This window comes from Lygodium microphyllum, chromosome 9 (genome assembly GCF_053477565.2).
Source record: "Lygodium microphyllum isolate KBCC chromosome 9, Lygodium_microphyllum_v1.1.10, whole genome shotgun sequence".
NCBI lineage: Eukaryota > Viridiplantae > Streptophyta > Polypodiopsida > Schizaeales > Lygodiaceae > Lygodium > Lygodium microphyllum.
In genome coordinates this window covers 15080403-15100243 of record NC_141143.1, presented here as the reverse complement: position 1 = coordinate 15100243, position 19841 = coordinate 15080403, and the positions used below count along the sequence as shown (strand labels likewise).

The 19841-nt window shown below is 40.3% G+C and overlaps 1 protein-coding gene across 1 annotated transcript; it reads left to right on the top strand.

The window, feature by feature from the left end:
* Positions 1 to 14200: 14200 nt before the first annotated feature.
* On the top strand, positions 14201 to 16297 carry LOC148030813 (UDP-glycosyltransferase 85A7-like). The gene is made up of 2 exons (XM_087685623.1): positions 14201 to 14939; positions 15032 to 16297. Exons 1-2 carry the CDS (start codon positions 14201 to 14203, stop codon positions 16048 to 16050), a joined length of 1758 nt encoding a protein of 585 aa, XP_087541749.1. The 3' UTR covers positions 16051 to 16297.
* The last annotated feature ends 3544 nt before the right edge of the window (positions 16298 to 19841 follow it).

Here is a 19841-nt window from a genome sequence, read left to right as displayed (position 1 = left end):
ATTTTCAGATCTGAGTATTCTGTCATTGACTGTGTATGACAGTTTTCAACCTGTCATTGATTTTTAGTTCTCAGTATTCTGTAATTGACTGTATATGACAGTTTTCAGCCTGTCATTGATTTTCAAATCTGAGTATTCTGAGAAAGAGATCTCAGCTCCAAGACATTTGATGCAATGTATACATGCTTTGACACATTCTTGTGCTCCAAAGATGCCTTCTGAGTGTAGTACAAGACTCTTGTGTGTCAATAATGACTGAATGCATGCTGTCCATTCATGTTTATAGTAGTTCAGAAATGATTACAGGTCTGTGTCTGTCACTCCAACTCATAACAGAGCTCCCACACAAGCATTTACTCCTTGCACACTTCAAATACCTTCAATAGTGAGCATACATGCTCTATGAACCTTGTCCAGGTGCCCCACTAAAGATTGACAGGTTGTTGTTCACTCAGATCAGCAGGCGCAGATTTTCAGATACAGGTTGCTGTCCATTCAGATCAGCAGGCGCAGATTTTCAGATACAGGTTGCTGATTTTCAGGAGGCAGTCCACGCTGATTCCTTCCTTTGACTATGGCTTCATTTGCAAGTGTCCAGCTTCTTCCTCATTCCTTACTTCCATCTCCTTTGCACTGCAAGTTGTCATGCCCATTCTCCCACAACCTCATGGATGAAGCTCTGATACCATGTTCGAAGAGTAGAGAGAGAGAAAGGGAAAGACTCCATATCCATGAGCCTTCAGGCTCTCAAGCTCATTCCTTCATTTCCACACACTAAACTGAAAAGCACACACTCACTACAAGATAAAGTGACCTAGTGTAAATGTAGACTAGACTCAGTAACTCTAGTCAGGTCACTGACTGACTACTAACCCAACTTATTTAATGTAGTCACATGTAGACAGCTGTACACACTAGCTGTCATAGATGTCGGTCATAGATGAAAACACACTGACGGTGAGCTTGATTTCTAACACTCCTTTGGTACTTCAAATGCTGCAAGCCACCATATTTCATTCTCCGATTGTACACTGAAGTATAAAGGATGTTTTTCATCAATGTTGGGATCCAATGCTCGATTCATAAGTGTTATACTCACACGCTCAAGTTTTTGCCCCTTGATAATCTCACACTCATCAAGTTTGAGGACAAACTTAAGCTTGCCTCTACCTTCTTCCATAGACATATTGTAGAACTTGACCATAGCAATCTGAACCCTACATATATCCAATACAAAGTTGTTGGATGCATTCAATACAAAGGCAACTTCTTTGGAACCATACTTCAATATGTGTGTGTGTTCCAGATGCATAGGCTCACCAATTAGTTCTAAAACTTTCTCATTTAGTTGTTTTCGAGCCTTCTTCACGTGAAATGGTTTTGGCAGAGGCATTACTCGCTTAGTATTGAAGACTTGCTTAAAACCTGTATCCAATTGTTGATAGAGCATACTATATGACTCAGAACTCATTCCCACCTTGTCACATAATCCCTGAGCATCTGTAGCAGTAAACAAGTTGCTCACATCCCTAAGACGTTCACTAGCAACACCATCCACAATGTGATGCCAAGAGGCATATTTCACGGTGGATTCCGTGCCAGGGTGGATTCCGTGAGGTTTTACGGTGGATTCCGTAAACTTTGATGACCGGGGCTCATACACAAAGTGGATTCTTTGTGCGAGAAGTTGATGGGGACGCCTGTCCTTTTCGGGCGTTTCATTAATTTAGTGTGTACACGGGTGATTCCATAGCGGGTGATTCCGCAAAATGCATATTAAATTAATAAACGTTTATGAGTTTAGAGTGCGCACTCGTAATAAATTAAGGTTAGGATTTATTTCTAACCAGTTGATTTATTTATGTAGCTGAAGACTGCTAGGTATTCACTTTTGTCGGTTTAATTGTATTATTTTACTAACGATTGTGAATGCTTCAGTTGATGTGTAGAGATAGCAGCAGTGGCGGAGGAAAGCATTGGAGGATAGCGAGTATTCGATCTATGGATTATATTCCAATAGGCGCCACACCTATATTTTGTCATGCCTATTTATTGAGGCATCGATTATTTATTATTATTTTGTATGTGCATGGGTGCACGGTTATGTTATTTCTATTTGGACATTGTATTGGGCGTGCAACACTCTTTGGGCACCGTCCATTAGCTTTATTCCTATTTTTGTGTAAAAGAAAACTCAAAAGCTAAAAGCTTGTTATATTTTTGTAAATTGGGCTATTATTGAGTATAAAGATGAAATATACATGAAATACATGCTTTGTGAAGCGCTCACACAAGGCATGGGAGGAGATTTGCACCCAATTGGTCTCTTGCTCTTGTCGTTCATGCTTTTTACCTTGTAACTTGTGCAAAAAGTAGAGTTCATTGTTCTTGGGGACCTTCCGGCATTCACTACGCGAGCATACAACGTCCTATCTACGCAGCAGTGGTATCAGAGCAGAGCTGAGATCAAGAGCTTCCAATTGCTACCCATCTTGTGCGAAGGCGGAGCTCCTGGAACGATCGGGCTCTACGGTCAATCTCGTCGCGAACCGTCGATACAGGCAGACTTCTGGCGATGAAGAACCCCTGTTTCTGTTATTGGATTGCGAAGGACCGGGCTACAGAGGTGGAGGACCACTCCTACATCTCCTTCATCAAGTCGTGGACAACTAGAGATAAGCTTCATATTTTCCATAGCTAAAAAGCTTAAACCACAAAGTTTAAAAAGCTTTAGTTAATTCAACTTAAGCTTTATAAAAACAAATCGAATCGTGAGGATGGCGGGCTGTACTGAGGGCCGAAAAATGCACCGTGAACATCCTCTCGTCCTAAAAAATCGACACCTATTGAGAAGCTTTAAGCTTCTTACTTACACAAGTCCTCTAAGGCAAGTCAATCCTGCAAGTCACAAACTCCAGGTCACACCAAAACAATCAAGTTCAGCAAGTATTTTCAGAACAAGTTCTGCAAGTTCCATAAACCGAATAAGTTCTGCAAGTCTGCAACTCTACAAGTCAGACTGGTCAACTGGAGTCAGAACTGACTTGTGCTCAAAACTCCTAGAAGGACTATTCCTGCGCAGAAACTCCGAACTGCAAAGTTGTTCATTGGAAGGTACTCTACCCATACGCAGGTTTGCTAAAGCATTTTCAGCATATAAAGAAGGATAATACGCAGATTTTTCCGAAGATTGAGAAAGCTATACAAAAAAAAAAAACATAAGCCTTATATTCCTGAACTTGAGCTACGCTCATCCCACTAACTTGATTTTGAGTGAAAAATGTCTTTTTAGTTTTGTAGGATGACGGAACCACATATGGATGATCTTATGGCTAAAGGCAACCTATTTGAGCCTACGATGGAGCAAAAGCTGGACTTAATCATGATGCAATTGGAAGAAGAACGAAGGGCTAGGCAAGCATTTCAAGCTCAACTGGCAAATTTACAAAGAGCGTCTACCGACAAAGAAGAACCTCAAGCTGAAGATCTTATTCGACGTACCATCAACGCAACTCTTGAAGCTCAAACCATCCACAAGGAATCAAAGATAAGTAAAAGAAGTTTCAAATTCCGTACTTTCAATAGCATATGAGAAGGAAAAACTGTTCTAGCATTCATTAGTCAGTTTGATGACTATTTCCATGAAGAAACCTATGCAGAAAAAGATAAAATCAAGTGTGTCACTAATCATTTAATAGACAGAGCATCTCTTTGGTGGACTGTAGTACGCAAGAGCATAGAATGTCCTGATACTTGGGAGAATTTCAAGAAGAAGTTCATGCAGAATTTCCTTCCACCACAATTTCATGAGAAAGCTATTAAGCAATGGGATCTTCTCCAACAACGGGATCGTGAGCCTATTCCTCAGTATACAGAGCGTTTTTGGAATGCACTACTCCAGCTACGCATGCTTGAAGACGTACCTGAAGCGACACATAAGCGCAAGTATATATCTAGACTCCTTGGGCATTACTACGCTGAAGTTGACATGTTCAAGCCTGCTACTCTTCAAGATGCCATTTCACTAGCTCACAACATTGAAGATAAGCTACGAGGTAGAGACAGACGACCACAACAATTCCAAGCCAATGGTAACTATGGATCTAAACAATTCAATTCCATTTTTAGAAGATTTAATCCAGGTCGTTTCTCTTCATCATCTTTCCGCAAAAATTGGGCAAAACCACCTGCATTACCATCCAATGTCAATCAAAATCCTAAGCCTATTCCATAGCCAAATCCTAATGTACCTAGACTTCCCGCCATTGCAAACAATGTAACCAAAGCCAAGCCAATAGTATGCTATAAATGCCACCAGCCTGGACATCTAGCAGCAAATTGTCACTCAAAGAAGCCACCTGCTCATATCAACTACCTTGGAGCAATGGACGAAGACGAACATGAAGATATGCCTGATTTCACTGAAGATGAGGACGACACTACTACTACTTCCGATACTTTACCAGGTATGCCTACTCCACATTCTTTATTGACTATGAAATGTTTGGTGCATGGAAAGGAAAAGACTATTTTGCATGATGACGGTAGTACTCATGATTTTATTTCAGCAAAATTAGTAAAAGAATTGAAATTACAGACTGTACCTACGCATTATCGCATCAAAGCTGCATTCTTAAGCACTTGGTATAATGGTACACAGGAAGTGCAAGACTTAGAGATTCAAATTTGTCAATACACTGAAAGAAGAAATTTTCTAGTTGTTCCATTACAGTCGAGTGACATTATCTTAGGTATGCCTTGGCATCACCAGCATAATCCACATATAGATTATTCCACACACTCAATGAATATTAATTTTCAAGGAAAATCTATTACATTATATGGTATGTATGCATCTAATGTTTTTCCACTGCTTTCGCATACTCAAGCTAAACGTGCATTACGCAAGAGTAGTAAATCTTATCTTATTTGGGTGAATGAATTGCAAGTAAAAGAAAATCATATGCACCCTAGGCATAAAGAATTTCTTGCATATTTTAAGGACTGTTTTGCAGAAGACCTACCACCTGGTTTACCTCCTTCACGTCCAGAAGACCATAAGATAGATTTGATCCCTGGCACACAACCACCTTGCAAAGCACCATATAGGCATAACCAGATAGAGTAAAAAGAAATCCAAAGTCAAGTTGAGGAATTACTAAATAGAGGATTGATTAGACCTAGAAGTTCTCCATTCGGTGCACTTGTTCTGTTAGTCAAGAAAAAGAATAATACCTATTATATGTGCATTGACTATCAAGCTTTAAATAAGATCACTGTAAAGAATAGGTATCCTATTCCTAGAGTTGATGACCTTATGGACAAACTGCAAGGATCTGCTATATTTAGTAAAATAGACCTTAAGTTTGGTTATCATCAAGTGAGACTAGATAAGTCTGACATATTCAAAACTGCATTTAGAACACAGTTTGGTCATTATGAAATTTTAGTGATGCCATTTGGATTGACTAATGCACCTGCTACGTTTAGTAGAATGATGAACCGTATATTTCTGAAATATCAGTATTGTGTAATTGTCTTCTTTGATGATATTTTGGTGTTTAGTCAAAATGAGAAAGAACATTATGAGCATTTGTCATTGGTTTTTCAGTTATTGAAAAAAAATCAACTGTATGCAAATCCTGAAAAGAGTGAATTCTTTAAAACAGAAATTGAGTATTTAGGTCATGTTGTATCATTTGATAGAATTAAAGTTGATCCTAAGAAAATTGATGCAATATTGAATTGGCCTGTACCTAAAAATGTGTATGACTTACGCTCATTCCTTGGTCTTGCTAGTTTCTATAAGAAGTTTGTATGTAATTTTTCATTACTTGCTTTACCATTAACCAAACTTCTGAAGAAAGGAATTGTTTATCATTGGTCCGAAAATCAATAGAAATCCTTTGACTTACTGAAACATGCATTAACCCATGCCCCTGTTCTACAGTTGCCAGACTTTAATAGACCATTCTTTCTAGTAGTGACCCATGCTAGTGGATCAGGAATAGGAGCTGTACTTATGCAAGACAATCATCCTATAGCCTATTCTAGTTCTAAGCTGAAACCTTTTGAACTGAAATATTCCACATATGACAAAGAACTATTAGCAGTTGTACAAGCATTAAGACAGTGGAAACACTACTTAATGGGTTCAGAATTTATGAATAAGACCGATCAGCAAAGTATTAGACATTTACTTAGCCAACCCCAAATCTCGGACCAACATATCAAATGGGCCTCCTTTATTCAAAGTTTTCATCCTATCATTCAATACCAACCTGGAAAAGAAAATGTAGTGGCTGATGCATTGAGTAGAAGACCTACCATTCATAATATTTCTGTTATATCTTTTGATTCTTTGATTGCTATGAAAGATACATATCATCAGGATATTACTTTTCATGCTGATTGGAATAAATTAGTTCAAAATAATTTGATTCCTATTGATTCATTGTCATATAATGATGGATTTATATTTTATGAAAATAGATTGTGTGTTACAATTTCATTTCGATCTTTTGTTTTGAATGAAATTCATTGTCCCCCATATCAAGGTCATAGAGGTATCATATCTACCTTACGTACGTTAACTGAAGATTTTTATTGGCCGCATATGGATGCTGATGTATCCAAGTTTGTTTCTAAATGTTTGATTTGTCAAAGAGTTAAGAGACATCATGGTAAATAGTATGGATTACTTATGCCTTTGTCTATTCCATCTAAACCTTGGGAACAAATTTCTATGGATTTCATTACTGGTTTACCTAATACTAAATCTAACCATGATATGATTTGGACAGTTGTAGATAGATTTAGTAAACAAGCATATTTCATTCCATGTAAGAAAACTTTAACAGCATCACAAGCAGCACAATTGTTTTTGAAAACTGTTTTTACTAACCATGGATTGCCAAAAGTTATTATTTCAGATCGTGATTCTAGATTTTGTAACAACTTTTTTTATTACTCTATTTGCTAACCTAGGCACAAAGATTGATTTCTCATCTGCATTTCATCCAGAAACTAATGGACAAACAGAAGCCACTAACAGCACAATTCTAGATCTTTTACGTGCATATACTATCTCTAAACCACAGACATGGGACACCCATTTGCATTTATTATAGTTTGCATATAACAATACACCACACACATCTACAAAGAAAGCACCGTTTGAAGTCATTTATGGATATAGATTATCTACACCTGTTACATCTTTGTCAAATAGAATTCAAAGTGCTGATGATATTGCTAGTATGCATAATACTATTTTTGATGAGGTTAAAGATATGATTGCTAAAGCCCAGCAATCATATACCAAACAAGCCAACAAGAAAAGACAAGCAATGAATTTCAAAGTTGATGATTATGTTTGGTTGAGAATAGAAAAACGTAGACTGCAAAGTGTAGATAGACACCCAGTTGTGAAATTAGCCCCTAGATTCTATGGACCATTTAGGATCATTCATAAAATTAATGATAATGTATTCAAGTTAGAATTACCACCTCATTGGAAAATTCACAACACATTTCACATTAGTTTATTGAGACCATTTAGAGGCCAATTACCTATATACCCTGTTTATGAAAACCCTCCTTTATTAGAGGAAGAGACTGAAATACTTCAACCAGAAGCTATTATAGACATTGACGTTATGACCACTAGAACTGGCCGAAGGTATTCTAGATATCTAGTTAAATTTAAGAACCATCCTGTAGAGGAAGCACAATGGATGCACGCTAGAGACTTAAATGCTTTCCCCACTCTGTTAGCTCCACATTGAGCTAATAGCAATTGAGGTCAATTGCTATCCCACCCCGGGGGTATGATGCCAGGAGGCATATTTCACGGTGGATTCTGTGAGGTTTTACGGTAGATTCCGTAAACTTTGATGACTGGGGCTCATACAAAAAGTGGATTCTTTGTGCAAGAAGTTGATGGGGACACCTGTCCTTTTTGGGCATTTCATTAATTTAGTGTGTACATGGGTGATTCCATAGAGGGTGATTCCGCAAAATGCATATTAAATTAATAAACGTTTATGAGTTTAGAGTGCGCACTCGTAATAAATTAAGGTTAGGATTTATTTCTAACCAGTTGATTTATTTATGTAGCTGAAGACTGCTAGGTATTCACTTTTGTCGGTTTAATTGTATTATTTTACTAATGATTGTGAATGCTTCAGTTGATGTGTAGAGATAGCAGCAGTGGCGGAGGAAAGCATTTGAGGATAGCGAGTATTCGATCTATGGATTATATTCCGATAGGTGCCACGCCTATATTTTGTCATGCCTATTTATTGAGGCATCAATTATTTATTATTATTTTGTATGCGCATGGGCGCACGGTTATGTTATTTCTATTTGGACATTGTATTGGGTGTGCCAGACTCTTTGGGCACCGTCCATTAGCTTTATTCCTATTTTTCTGTAAAAGAAAACTCAAAAGCTAAAAGCTTGTTATATTTTTGTAAATTGGGCTATTATTGAGCATGAAGATGAAATATACATAAAATACATGCTTTGTGAAGCACTCACACAAGGCATGGGTCTTGTCATTCATGCTTTTTACCTTGTAACTTGTGCAAAAAGTAGAGTTCATTGTTCTTGGGGACCTTCCGGCATTCACTATGTGAGCATACAGCGTCTGATCTGCGCACCACAATGTCCCTGAATTTACGATTTTCCAATGCATTTTTTACCATATCCTTGCTAAGGACTTTGGCAATAGTATCATTCTCTGCATGAGGAAACATATTTCTCATTGTAGTAGATTGAGCATATATCTGTCTATGATATTCTCCACTTCCTTTGGCTAATTGGTGAATTGGTTTAACGGATCAGATGCGCCGACGTGCCTCTTTGGTTTTTAAAGTGGGCCCAATCTCCAAAGTTTTTGTGAGCTTCCTCTCTATGTTTCGATTCTCCTTCTCCAAGTCATTGACTTTAGACTGTAACTCCATATTCTGCATGTGTGTAGCATGCATAGCATCTTCAATGATAGACATTGCTTGTTGTAGGTTCTGGTTCTCTCTATCCTTCTCAGCCAATAATCTATCCTTTTCCATCAAAGACTGCATATTCCCTTGTAATCTTGTCTGCATATTTGTCAAGGTTTGATGAGCCCCTGCTAATCCTTGTGTGACAAGTCTGTATGTGTATCCATACAATCCTTCATTGCCTTCACAGGCAAACTTTACAAATGATGTAAGCCCTTCAAATTGTGCTGGCCTTCGAGTGAGTGGATCGGGTGGATAAATGCACCATCAACCCAAAGGCCCACATTTTTTTTCCCTGCATTTCTTTCTTGTTGCATCCTGCATCTTATTGCATCGTCTCTTTCCACAGTTCTTTTGAACATTGGTGCATATTCATCCTCCAATTGAAAGTGAATATCTCTCTTTCTCTTGGTACATCCTGCACTTGCATTCTGCAAAAAAAAAAGTATGCAAATGTTAACTTGGATTAACATTCAAATCGCAGAACTACACCGCTTTGATTCACTATATCTGTGTTTTTTTTTAAAACCCAGTTGGTTCTTGTCTCTTTCTCTTGCTTTCAGTCTTGATAGACCCTAATCAACCCCTAATCAGCCTGTAATCTTGGCTTTTAATCTACCTCTAATTAGCATCAAATCTTATCTTCTGTTCTATCCAAAATATTCTCTCTCTCTCTCTCTCTCTCTCTCTCTCTCTCTCTCTCTCTCTACAAAAATTCATCAAGGAAACCCTAAACACATTCATACCGAAGCTTGGCTAGTGGAAAACAATAACATTATCTTATCTTCTGCCCTAATTTACTATCTGTCACTCTATCACTTATTTTCTTTGTTCATGAGGGCATTAAAGAGTCATGTATCAATGATTGGCTGCATTTTTAGAAAAAATAGAATTGTATTTTTTTAGTTATGAGGATTTTGAGAAAAAGCGACCTTATCCTGTAGTTTGGGAATAAAATAATAGGTGAAATCTATTGAAAACACAAAAATGAGATTTGCTTGATTGTAGAAGATCTCTTTTTATAATATTATTTTGGAATCTCTTTTTAGAGAGAGAGAGGTGAGAGAAACCCCTTAAGGGGCAAAAAAGAGAGTCCATATTTCTCCTAATGAATAAATATCAAGCGCCTGATAAATAAGCGCGACAAAATATAGGCGCCATGCCTAAGACACACGCCCATCAAAATATTGACGATAAATTTGAATACACACTATCCTCCAATGCTTTCCACTGCCACTGCTACTCGCTCTACACATCAACTGAAGCATTCACAATCGTTAGTAAAATAATACAATTAAACCGACAAAAGTGAATACCTAGCAGTCTTCAGCTACATAAATAAATTGGTTAAAAATCAATCCTAACCTTAATTTATCACGAGTGCACACTCTAAACTCATAAATGTTTATTAATTTAAATATGTATTTTGCGGAATCACCCATGTACACATAAAATTAACAAAATCCCCGAAAAGGATAGGCGTCCCCATCGACTTCTCGCACAAAGAATCAACTTTGTGTATGAGCCCCGGTAATAAAAGTTTACAGAATCCACCGTAAAACCTCACGGAATCCACCGTGTAATATGCCTCCTAGCATCAAGTCTTTGGGAGTGCATATGGTGTGTCTCTTTTCTCCCGATCGCGTCTCTACATATCTTCTCTCTCTACTTCTTAACAAACAAGACCTCTCTTTCTCAAGCATATCGGACTACTACACTTAGGAGAATACCTCCTAATGGTTTTAACTCCTATCTAGCCCTTCTAGCTCTTTCTTGACATTAAATCTTGGCTTGATAGTGTCTATTAGGAAATAATAGATCTATTTCAATACTCTTTAGTATAAACTAACTAATTGGTCCCTATTAACCAAGATTCAAAAATTTCCACTTATCAATGGCTTCTAGCAAATGCACTAGCTGTTAGGACCTAAAATGGACCAGACATTGGCTCTAGGACTCTAGCTATGTCCTCTATGCTCACCAAACCACCCTCACAGCCTTGCGGCCAAGAGTGCCTGGAGACTATATACTAATCTAGCTAAATCACGCATTGGTATCGATTTGTAGTCCAACGATTTTGTTTCTTTTCAACTCCAACAGAGGCAGTATCGCAAGCATACAGATGATCAACACCTCGACTCGCATACACAAAGAGCTCCCCCTAATAGAGTGATGTGGCTCCTACTCTTACAACTCTTCTACATCTTGTGGATTGGCCCCATGATGTGCCGTCTCCAACATAAAACACAAGCGTGATGAAGTCCTCTCATAATATAAATGTAACGATCCAAGAGATTGTGTATATTCCTCACTTAGTCCTTTTTTTAGGATATCATATTATCCTATAGCAAAGAGGAATCTTACACTCTCAATGTTGGTCGTCACCTAGACATACAATTGCAATGCATCTAGGAATTTATCTTCTAATACCATATCTAGATTGCATATGCAAAGTGTATGACACTCTATGCTCAAAAAACTAAACTAAAAACTAGCCAATGTGAAGTGCACTTCTAGATATTTGCCAGAAGCCTCCAAAATAGATATAGCTAGTAGTAGAGAAGCTTAGGTTCATGATTGTGGCATGTGAACAAACTCTAACTAGATCTAGACTTTTGGTATCCAGTCTTTAGTGCTTGTGACAATAAAATGACTTGTAATGAACTTCAACTAGGATCAAAATAAATCTTTGATACCAACTAAAATAAAAGAACTTGTATTTGAAAGAAATTGACACTTGGATTAAGAAATACATGTCACATTCAAGAATTCTAGAGCCATGAGCCATATTCATATATTGCATATGGCACAAGGAAGCCACAATTGGAATAAATAAGAAATATAGGAAAATGTGGATATCATGATACATACCTCATGCAATGGTGACCATGAGAACTCACCCTTGAATTGTGGTGGGAGGTGTCACCTCAAAAGCTCCAAGTTCTAGTCATTCAAATCAATGATCAAAGATTGTAAAGAAGGCTAAGCTCTTATCTTCTATAGGGAACCCTATTTCTCCGAGGTTTAATACAAATGCCTTCAAAGACTATGGCTAAATTTTCCTTATTACACACACACACACACTCTCTCTCTCTCTCTCTCTCTCTCTTGCACATTGTATAGCTTGGTAAAGTAGCCATCCACCCCAACTCAATAGATTACTTGCCCTCCTCACAATTTGCACATATAGATAAGCGCAACATAGCTCTTTTTTTTCTTATACTCACTATCCTCAACTTATTTCTTAGAACCATTTCTCTCTTTTAAATAAGAGTCCACACACACAAGCATCTTCACGTTTTCGCAATTTTTTTGTCACCTCCCCAATGGTGCAAGAGCCGCACATAAAGGAGAGGGCTACACATCAACAAAGACTTCTTAATCATTCTAGAAGCGATGCCTAAGAGAACCTTATGGGAGGAACATACACATCAAGTTTAGAACTTGGAAGTAGAAAATGTGACCTTGAAGAACTCACTTGGCAATGTGCACACATGCTTGGCTCAATTATAGGAAAAGTTGGCTATGAAATTAGTGAGCACAACTAACATGAAGAACACAACATGAGATACAAAAGGAAATTAAATAAGAAATAAGATAAACAAGGTATGCCAAACACTAATTTGTTTACTGCAACTCAAAATGTGGATAATGGATGAGATCACACTACTACAAGTCAAAGGATGACTAAATGAGATTACTAAGATGAAGGCAACTAGAAAAGGAAACAACAAATAAGTACTTTGTCAAGATGGCAAAAGCCATCATAGAAGACCTTAAAAATCCCAAGTGTTAGGGTACTTTATCATCACTACTTTATATATTGACACTTATAGTATTAGCAGTTTGTTTTCATTGATGCCAATGACACTTGAAGTGGATTGCATCTAAAATTTTAAAGTCAATTATACACCAAGCAACAAATGCCAACTTTTGCAAATTGTTTTTCCTAGCAGAGTGTTTATTTAGGGGTTCGATGTCTAATTTTTTTTACTGCCAACTTTATAACGTCTTCCCTACTGCTTGCATATACCTCTTTTGTACATCCTAAACTAATATTAACTCATTGTCCACTTTTGGATAGGAATCTCTTTTGCAACCTTGCATTTGCAACCAATACTAAAAACCATATATTTAATATTTTTCACATTTTTCCAAAGTGCGTCCTTTTGATGTGTAGAAGTATTGCATCTATGTTTGCACCCACTTTCGAAAAGTGCAATTTGTGGTACGTGTGAGTGGAAGCATGTCTCTATGGACTCCCAAATAGTTTGGGTTGTGGCATTGAGGATCAAGAAGTGTGAGAGCTCCACCACACCTAAGTTAATGTACTTAGGTGGAGGGGCTCTAAGTGCAAAATGTGCAGCCACATAGAAGGTGAGACTTGTGTGGATCCTAATGTATAACAATTAGAGAAAGCATTTTTAAAACAAGCAATTGCATTGCAACATATTAAAAATAATATTCCAAAAGAGGGGAGAGATAGAGAAAGAAAGACATGCATACCAGCCATGTATTTCTACTTTCATCAAGTAGAGCTAGTAGCTCTAGTTTTAGTAATGCGTACTTTACTTTATGAAAATTTCCCCTTTTTCTAGTAAATCAAGTCAAGTAACTCAATCACACTCACTTTAGCAATGGACCTAAGCGTGGCATGGCCTTGAATTTGATTGTTGATGTACATGATGTACTCGATGTTACATTGATAAGCTCTAGTCTCATGATAAGCTCTACTAACTCTAGTCTCTCATTAAGTCATCCCTTTTTCCATTTTTGAAAATATTACATTGTTGATATATTGCTCTTCAATTTGTCCGGCAGGTTAGTGGCAAGTGCCAAGTGGGATATTTTCACCTTATTTATGCTCCACAAATAGGATTTTCAGCCGCGTCCCAACCGTCTGCAGTCGAACAAAATGAGCTGCTCCACGTGGCAGGCAAATGTATGAGGACTGGTTTTACTATTGCTTGCAAGTTGCCCCTCGGGAGTCACGGACAGGCATTGCGCATGGAGGTTTCGAAAGACCGTGGATATCGTAATCTGACCAGGTCTCCGCCGTCACTAAAATATTAGGACCTAGCTAGCCTATAAAAGAAGGGCAAAGGTACTGTATTTGCTAAATACACCATAGGCTATTCGAGGCTTCTAGGCTCTAGCTGCTAGCGTATATCCATTCATAGTACCGATCTTGGTGCAATATGACTGCATCGCCGAAGAAGTGTGTCCACAATGCTATCGATGATGATGATGTCCTCCAGGCGCAGCAGCAGCCAGCCACATATGGCTGTAACTTGCGTGCTCACGTCGTCGTCGTTCCATTTCCGTTGCAGGGCCACATAAACCCTCTCATGCAGCTCTCCAAGCTCTTAGCAGCCCGCGGCTTCCTCATCACGTTTGTGAGCAGTGAGCACAATGTGCAGCGCATGCTTCAAGCCCAGCAGCATGATGTCAATATTCTTCATGATCAGCAGTTACAATATACGGCGTGCGATGGTAAGGATCTGCACGATATTATTAATGGCAAGCGTACTCAGACTGTAGTGCGCGACAGTACTATCGCCGCCCAAAACATCCGCCTGGTGGGCATTCCGGATGGGCTCCCGCGCGGCCATCCCCGGGACCCGTCTAATCCCGAGTTTGTGGTGGGAGTAGCAGGCATGGCGATCGCATTCGAGCGCCTCCTCGACGACCTAACTACAGCGGATTATGATCTGCGGATCGGGCCAAGCCCTCGAATCAGTTGCATAATCTCCGACAGTTTCCTCCTGTGGGCGCAGGATGCCGGAGAGAAGAGGGGCATCCCGGTCGTATCCTTCTGGCCTAACTCCATGACCACGCTGGCATGCAGCCTTTCGGTGCCAAAGATCATGTCTACTTACCCAGACTGCAATCCCTTCCGGCTGGCTGGGTCAGTCGAAGAGAAGTCAGACGGTACAGGTACGCCTTATAGTTTAGCTTCTAATTAACGGTCGATTATCATACGTGTTGCTGAATATCTTGATGTAATATTCTGGTTAATGCTATATTAGGTAGCACTGCTGCTGCTGCTGAGGATGATGCTCACGATGATGAATTGCTGATCACGTGCATTCCTGGCCTTCCCCCCATTCACCCCAAGCATCTACCCTTCCAAACACCGTTCGGGCAAGAGAGCGCTGACTGGCTGCACGCGCATATACAAGGCCAGATAGAACGTCTGCCCAGAGCACACTGCATCCTCGTCAACACCACGAATGAACTAGAGGCGTCAGGCAGCAGGGGTCTGGGCAGCGCCTTAATGCACCTGCCAAACATTTACGCGGTTGGGCCTCTTCTTCCTTCGTCCTTGCTTAGTCGACGTCGCCAATTATATGAGATCGACCAGGAAGATGAAGGTTGCTCCGCCGGCATTCGGCCTGCTGTTGTTGCAGACACGCGGGTGGGCGCAAGCTTGCAGGCCGAGGATACGGACTGCCTCCGGTGGCTGGACCGCCAACAGCCCAGGAGCGTCCTGTACGTGTCGTTGGGCAGCATCGCGACCATGAGCGAGGCAGAGATACAGGAGATGACTCTCGGCCTCGCGGCCGCGCGACAACCGTTTCTCTGGGTCCTCAACCCGGCTGATCAGCATCGTCATAAAGGCTCAGCACAAGTGTCACAGTATCTCGGCCAACTCCAACTGGCCCTCAATGGTATTGATCACATGGTCATCAGATGGGCGCCGCAACCCCTCGTGCTCGGCCACCCTGCCGTTGGCGGATTCCTGACGCACTGCGGCTGGAACTCCACCCTGGAGAGCGTAAGCATGGGAGTGCCTGTGATAGCGTGGCCGAAGATGATGGACCAGCTCACCAACGCCTGGTGCCTCGTTGATCACTGGAAGGTCGGGAAGAGACTCGAGGTGGCCGCTGGGCGGAAGGAGGTTGAAAGGTCGGTCAGGAAACTCATGCAGGAGCCCGAGGGCGATCTCATGAGGGATCGCGCGCGTAGCCTCATGCTGCGACACCGTCCGTCCTCCGATCAAGCGCTCCACCAGTTGATAGGCGCCATCTTGCAAGCTACATCGTAGGAAAATGCCACATGTGAATAGCAAACCATTCATTTATACTTGCCGTGCTAACAATAAGCCGATCAGTGCTAGAACCCAAATTTTTAGAGTCAAGGCCGAAATACTAAAATCTCAATTTCTTTGTGAACGAATTGCAAGCATACAGTTCTCTTAGCTTTTTCTTGTAATGCAATTGAGTTATCAAGGTGAAGATAAAAGTAGTTATAACATCTTTTAGATGCACGGAGGCCCTAGGCTTGGACACTATACATTCCATAAAAAATCTCAGGCCGTCAAAATTTTGACTTTAGAGATCCTAGGACGATAGAAAGCTCTTTGTTCACTTGCCTTGTGAATGCGTTGGGCTTCTCCTTGATACCTTGACAGAGCAAACATAGATTTCACTTTCACCATATCAATATCATTGTGACCACAATAATTATGTTAATTAGCCCCACCAACTATAAGAGCCGAATTAATTAAGAGCCGAATTTAAAAGTGTAAAAGTGGCCCGAGATCTATAAAAGATGTATTTTTGGTTAAAAATATGTTGATCACGAATCATGGAGCTAGGGTTTTTCTAAATGCATTTCAACACTGAGAACCACTGCAAGTGCTTGATCACACTACAAGGATATAGGAGAATAGTGATAGCCATTTTTGACACATATTTTCATCATCTCTATTTGCATCACAAATAGCGATGGTACTCAGACGACAAAAAGTGGGTCAAAACCTGAGCACGGCATTTTGCGTGAAAGAGCGAAAAAGGGAGCGAATTGCATTGTGTGTTTGAGAGAGAGAGGGGAAGAGAAAGAGAGAAAGAGGGAGAAGGAGAGGTTCTCACCGCCGTCGCCACCATTTGCGAAGAAGAGAAGAAAGTGTACGAAGGGCAAAGAGGAGCCGACATCGCGAAGAGGAGCCGCCGAATCCATCCTCGGACCTTTGCGGTGAGTGTATTGCTTCCTCTTAGTTTGTTTTTATTTTTTCTCCTTTTCTTTTGCTTTTTTCGTTAAAAATGAAGTGTACTGAGAGAGAAAGGGAGGAAATGAGAGAGGAAGAGGAAGAGACAAAAAGAAAGAACAAACAAGAGAGAGAAGGAATAAACATGAAACATAACAAAGAAAGAGATAGAAAGAGAGGGAGGGAGAGAGGAGAATGAATGGATAAAAAACAAAGAGAGGGTAAGATCTTGTTCTTTAATTTCTTCTTTTCTTGTTTGTAGTAGTAGTAGTAGTAGTAGTAGTTCGGGTAGTAGTGGTGGTAGTGGTAGTAGTAGTAGTAGTAGTAGTTCGGGTAGTAGTAGTAGAAGTAGTAGTTCTTTAATTTCTTATTTTCTTGTTTTTTGTAGTAGTGGTAATAGTAGTGGTAGTGGTAGTAGTAGTACTTTAATTTTTTCTTTTTTTGTTGTTGTAGTAGTAGTCGTAGCAGCAACAACAGCAACAACAGTTCTTTAATTTCTTCTTTTCTTGTTTTTTATTGTGGTGGTGGTGGTGGTGGTGGTAGTAGTAGTAGTATTAGCAGCAGCAGCAGCAGCAGCAGCAGTAGTAGTAGTACTGCTGCTAATACTACTGGTGGTGGTGGTGGTGGTAGAGAGAGAGAGAGAGAGAGAGAGAGAGAGAGAGAGAGAGAGGTTTTGTTAAAGATTTGCCTTTGGTGTATTCAAGAAGACGAGTACTAGTAGTAGTAGTGGTCTGGTGCAATACCACGGGATGCGAAATACTTCAGCATAGGGTAGCTACTCCCTCGTCCCCATGCAGAGCATATTAGACTTTATATACATTAATTTTGTTGAGTTATAAGAAAAGAAATCCCCTCTCAAATAATTTAAGGAAGAAAAAAAGAATGATAACAAAAACAAATTATTTGTCGTAATGTAGACTAAATGGAAAATGATGAAGGCCATGATGTTCAAGATCGCGAGGTGTATCTTAATCAACGTGTCCCATGTCCTTGCTCTCAATGTAAGTTGAGAATTAGACGAAAACGTCGATTGTCTATGGAACACGTACGACGCTTCGGCGAGTTTCAATCAGAGATCATTGATCAGGTAATCTCAGATTTTGAGTAAACAGTAATAAAAGTGTATATCAATCATGCATTGTATTTGCAAACTAATTGAATATCATATATAAAAACATTGGATATGGCCTTAAAATTTATTATAGGGAGGTGACCTCTCATCCCAAGGAGGAGTGCACTCTTTGCGGCTAGTTAGAAAAGTTTGTGGGCATGTGATGGATGGAGTACTTGAGCTAATCCACCACTTGAAAGGCACTACCCAATCTATATCAACGAGAGGAGGCAAGCAACCTTCTAGAATTTTCTATAATCTTGAATCCTGAGATAGAGGCAATGATTGATGGATTGATACCCATGGATATCAAGACATTTGATCCACTTAGAGAAGAAGCATCCATACCATTATATAATGGGTGTCGAGTATTTCGCCTGAAAACATTGCTTGTACTCCTAAGTGCGCAAGCAAAATATGGGTGGAGCGATGCGAGTGTGATTGAGTTGTTCAGGTACCTCTACATACGCTTCCTTGATTTCTTTTCAGCACTATCATAAAAAACAATTGCGCTTTTTCAAGGTGTTATATGATTTTTTTTAGGTTACTAAAGTATCATATATTATCACTTGCAAATACCATGCCTAAGTCTCGTGATGATGTGCAACATGTTCTACGAAACCTTGGCATGGACTACAACAACATCCATGCATGTATGTAATATATCAAATATTAAAAAAATCATGGGAATTTTTTTTAAATAATTCTTCTTCCGTCGGCGACTGTTTGTGCTGGAGGGGGAGAAGGATTTAGAAAGGCCAGCAAGCTCCTCTCGCTGGAGCTTGCTTAGCCTCAATGGCCATGCCTCATGACACGAAGGAGAGGGAGGATCCCCCTCCCTCCCCTATTTAACTGAGGGGGCTACTGCCGTGGGAGGGAGGAACGAAAGATGCCATCGTGTTGCTGAAAGGGGGGGCCGCTGAAGATCATGACGTTGTAGCCGTGAGGAAGAGGGGAAGGAGGTACGTGAGGACGAGGGGAGAGGGCGCTGCCGCTTGAAGACTCAGAAGGGACGTTGTTGCTGGCCGCCTGGGCAGTAGATAGGCGTCGCCGTTGAGGGAGGGAGGAGCCACCTCCGATTCGCCATCAAGACTGACGGCCATAACCACCCACCCTCCCCCCCCCCCCCCAAGCTTTTAGAAGCTTGGAAGCTTCCAAAGGGGGGGCCTCTTTAACCCCCCTTCCTATACCCTATTATCCCCTTTCCCCGCCCTTTCCCCCCCCCCCCCCCCCCCCCCTCTCGGGTTTTAAAAACCTTCGTAAGTTCCCTTTCCCCCCTCATAAAAGGTTTAACCCTTAGGCTCCCTTTCTTATAAGCATTTAAGATTACCCCCCTGGAATTTCCCCCTTAGGGCTCTATAAGCCTTTTTCCCCCCCCCAAATTCTCCCTACTATTCCCCCCCCTTAAGCCCCTTCCTTGGCTTTGGGAACCAAACCCCCCCCCCCCCCCCCCCCCGTGTTTTATTCCCCTAAGCCCCTTTTCACCCCCTCATAACTCTTTTATTTCCACAAACCCCTAAGCTTTTTCTTAATCCCCCATATCCCCATTATTATCAAAATCCAAATCATCATCATGGCCTCGGATAATATCCCGTAAGGAAAAAGGTAGCCCGTGAGATAAAAGATAGGGAGGGAAAGTAAAGGGAGTGAAAAGAAGGAGTGAAGGAGGAAGAGTGGGAAAAAGATAAAAGATAGGGAAGGAAAGTAGAGGATAAGGAAGTGAAGTAAAATATAAGGA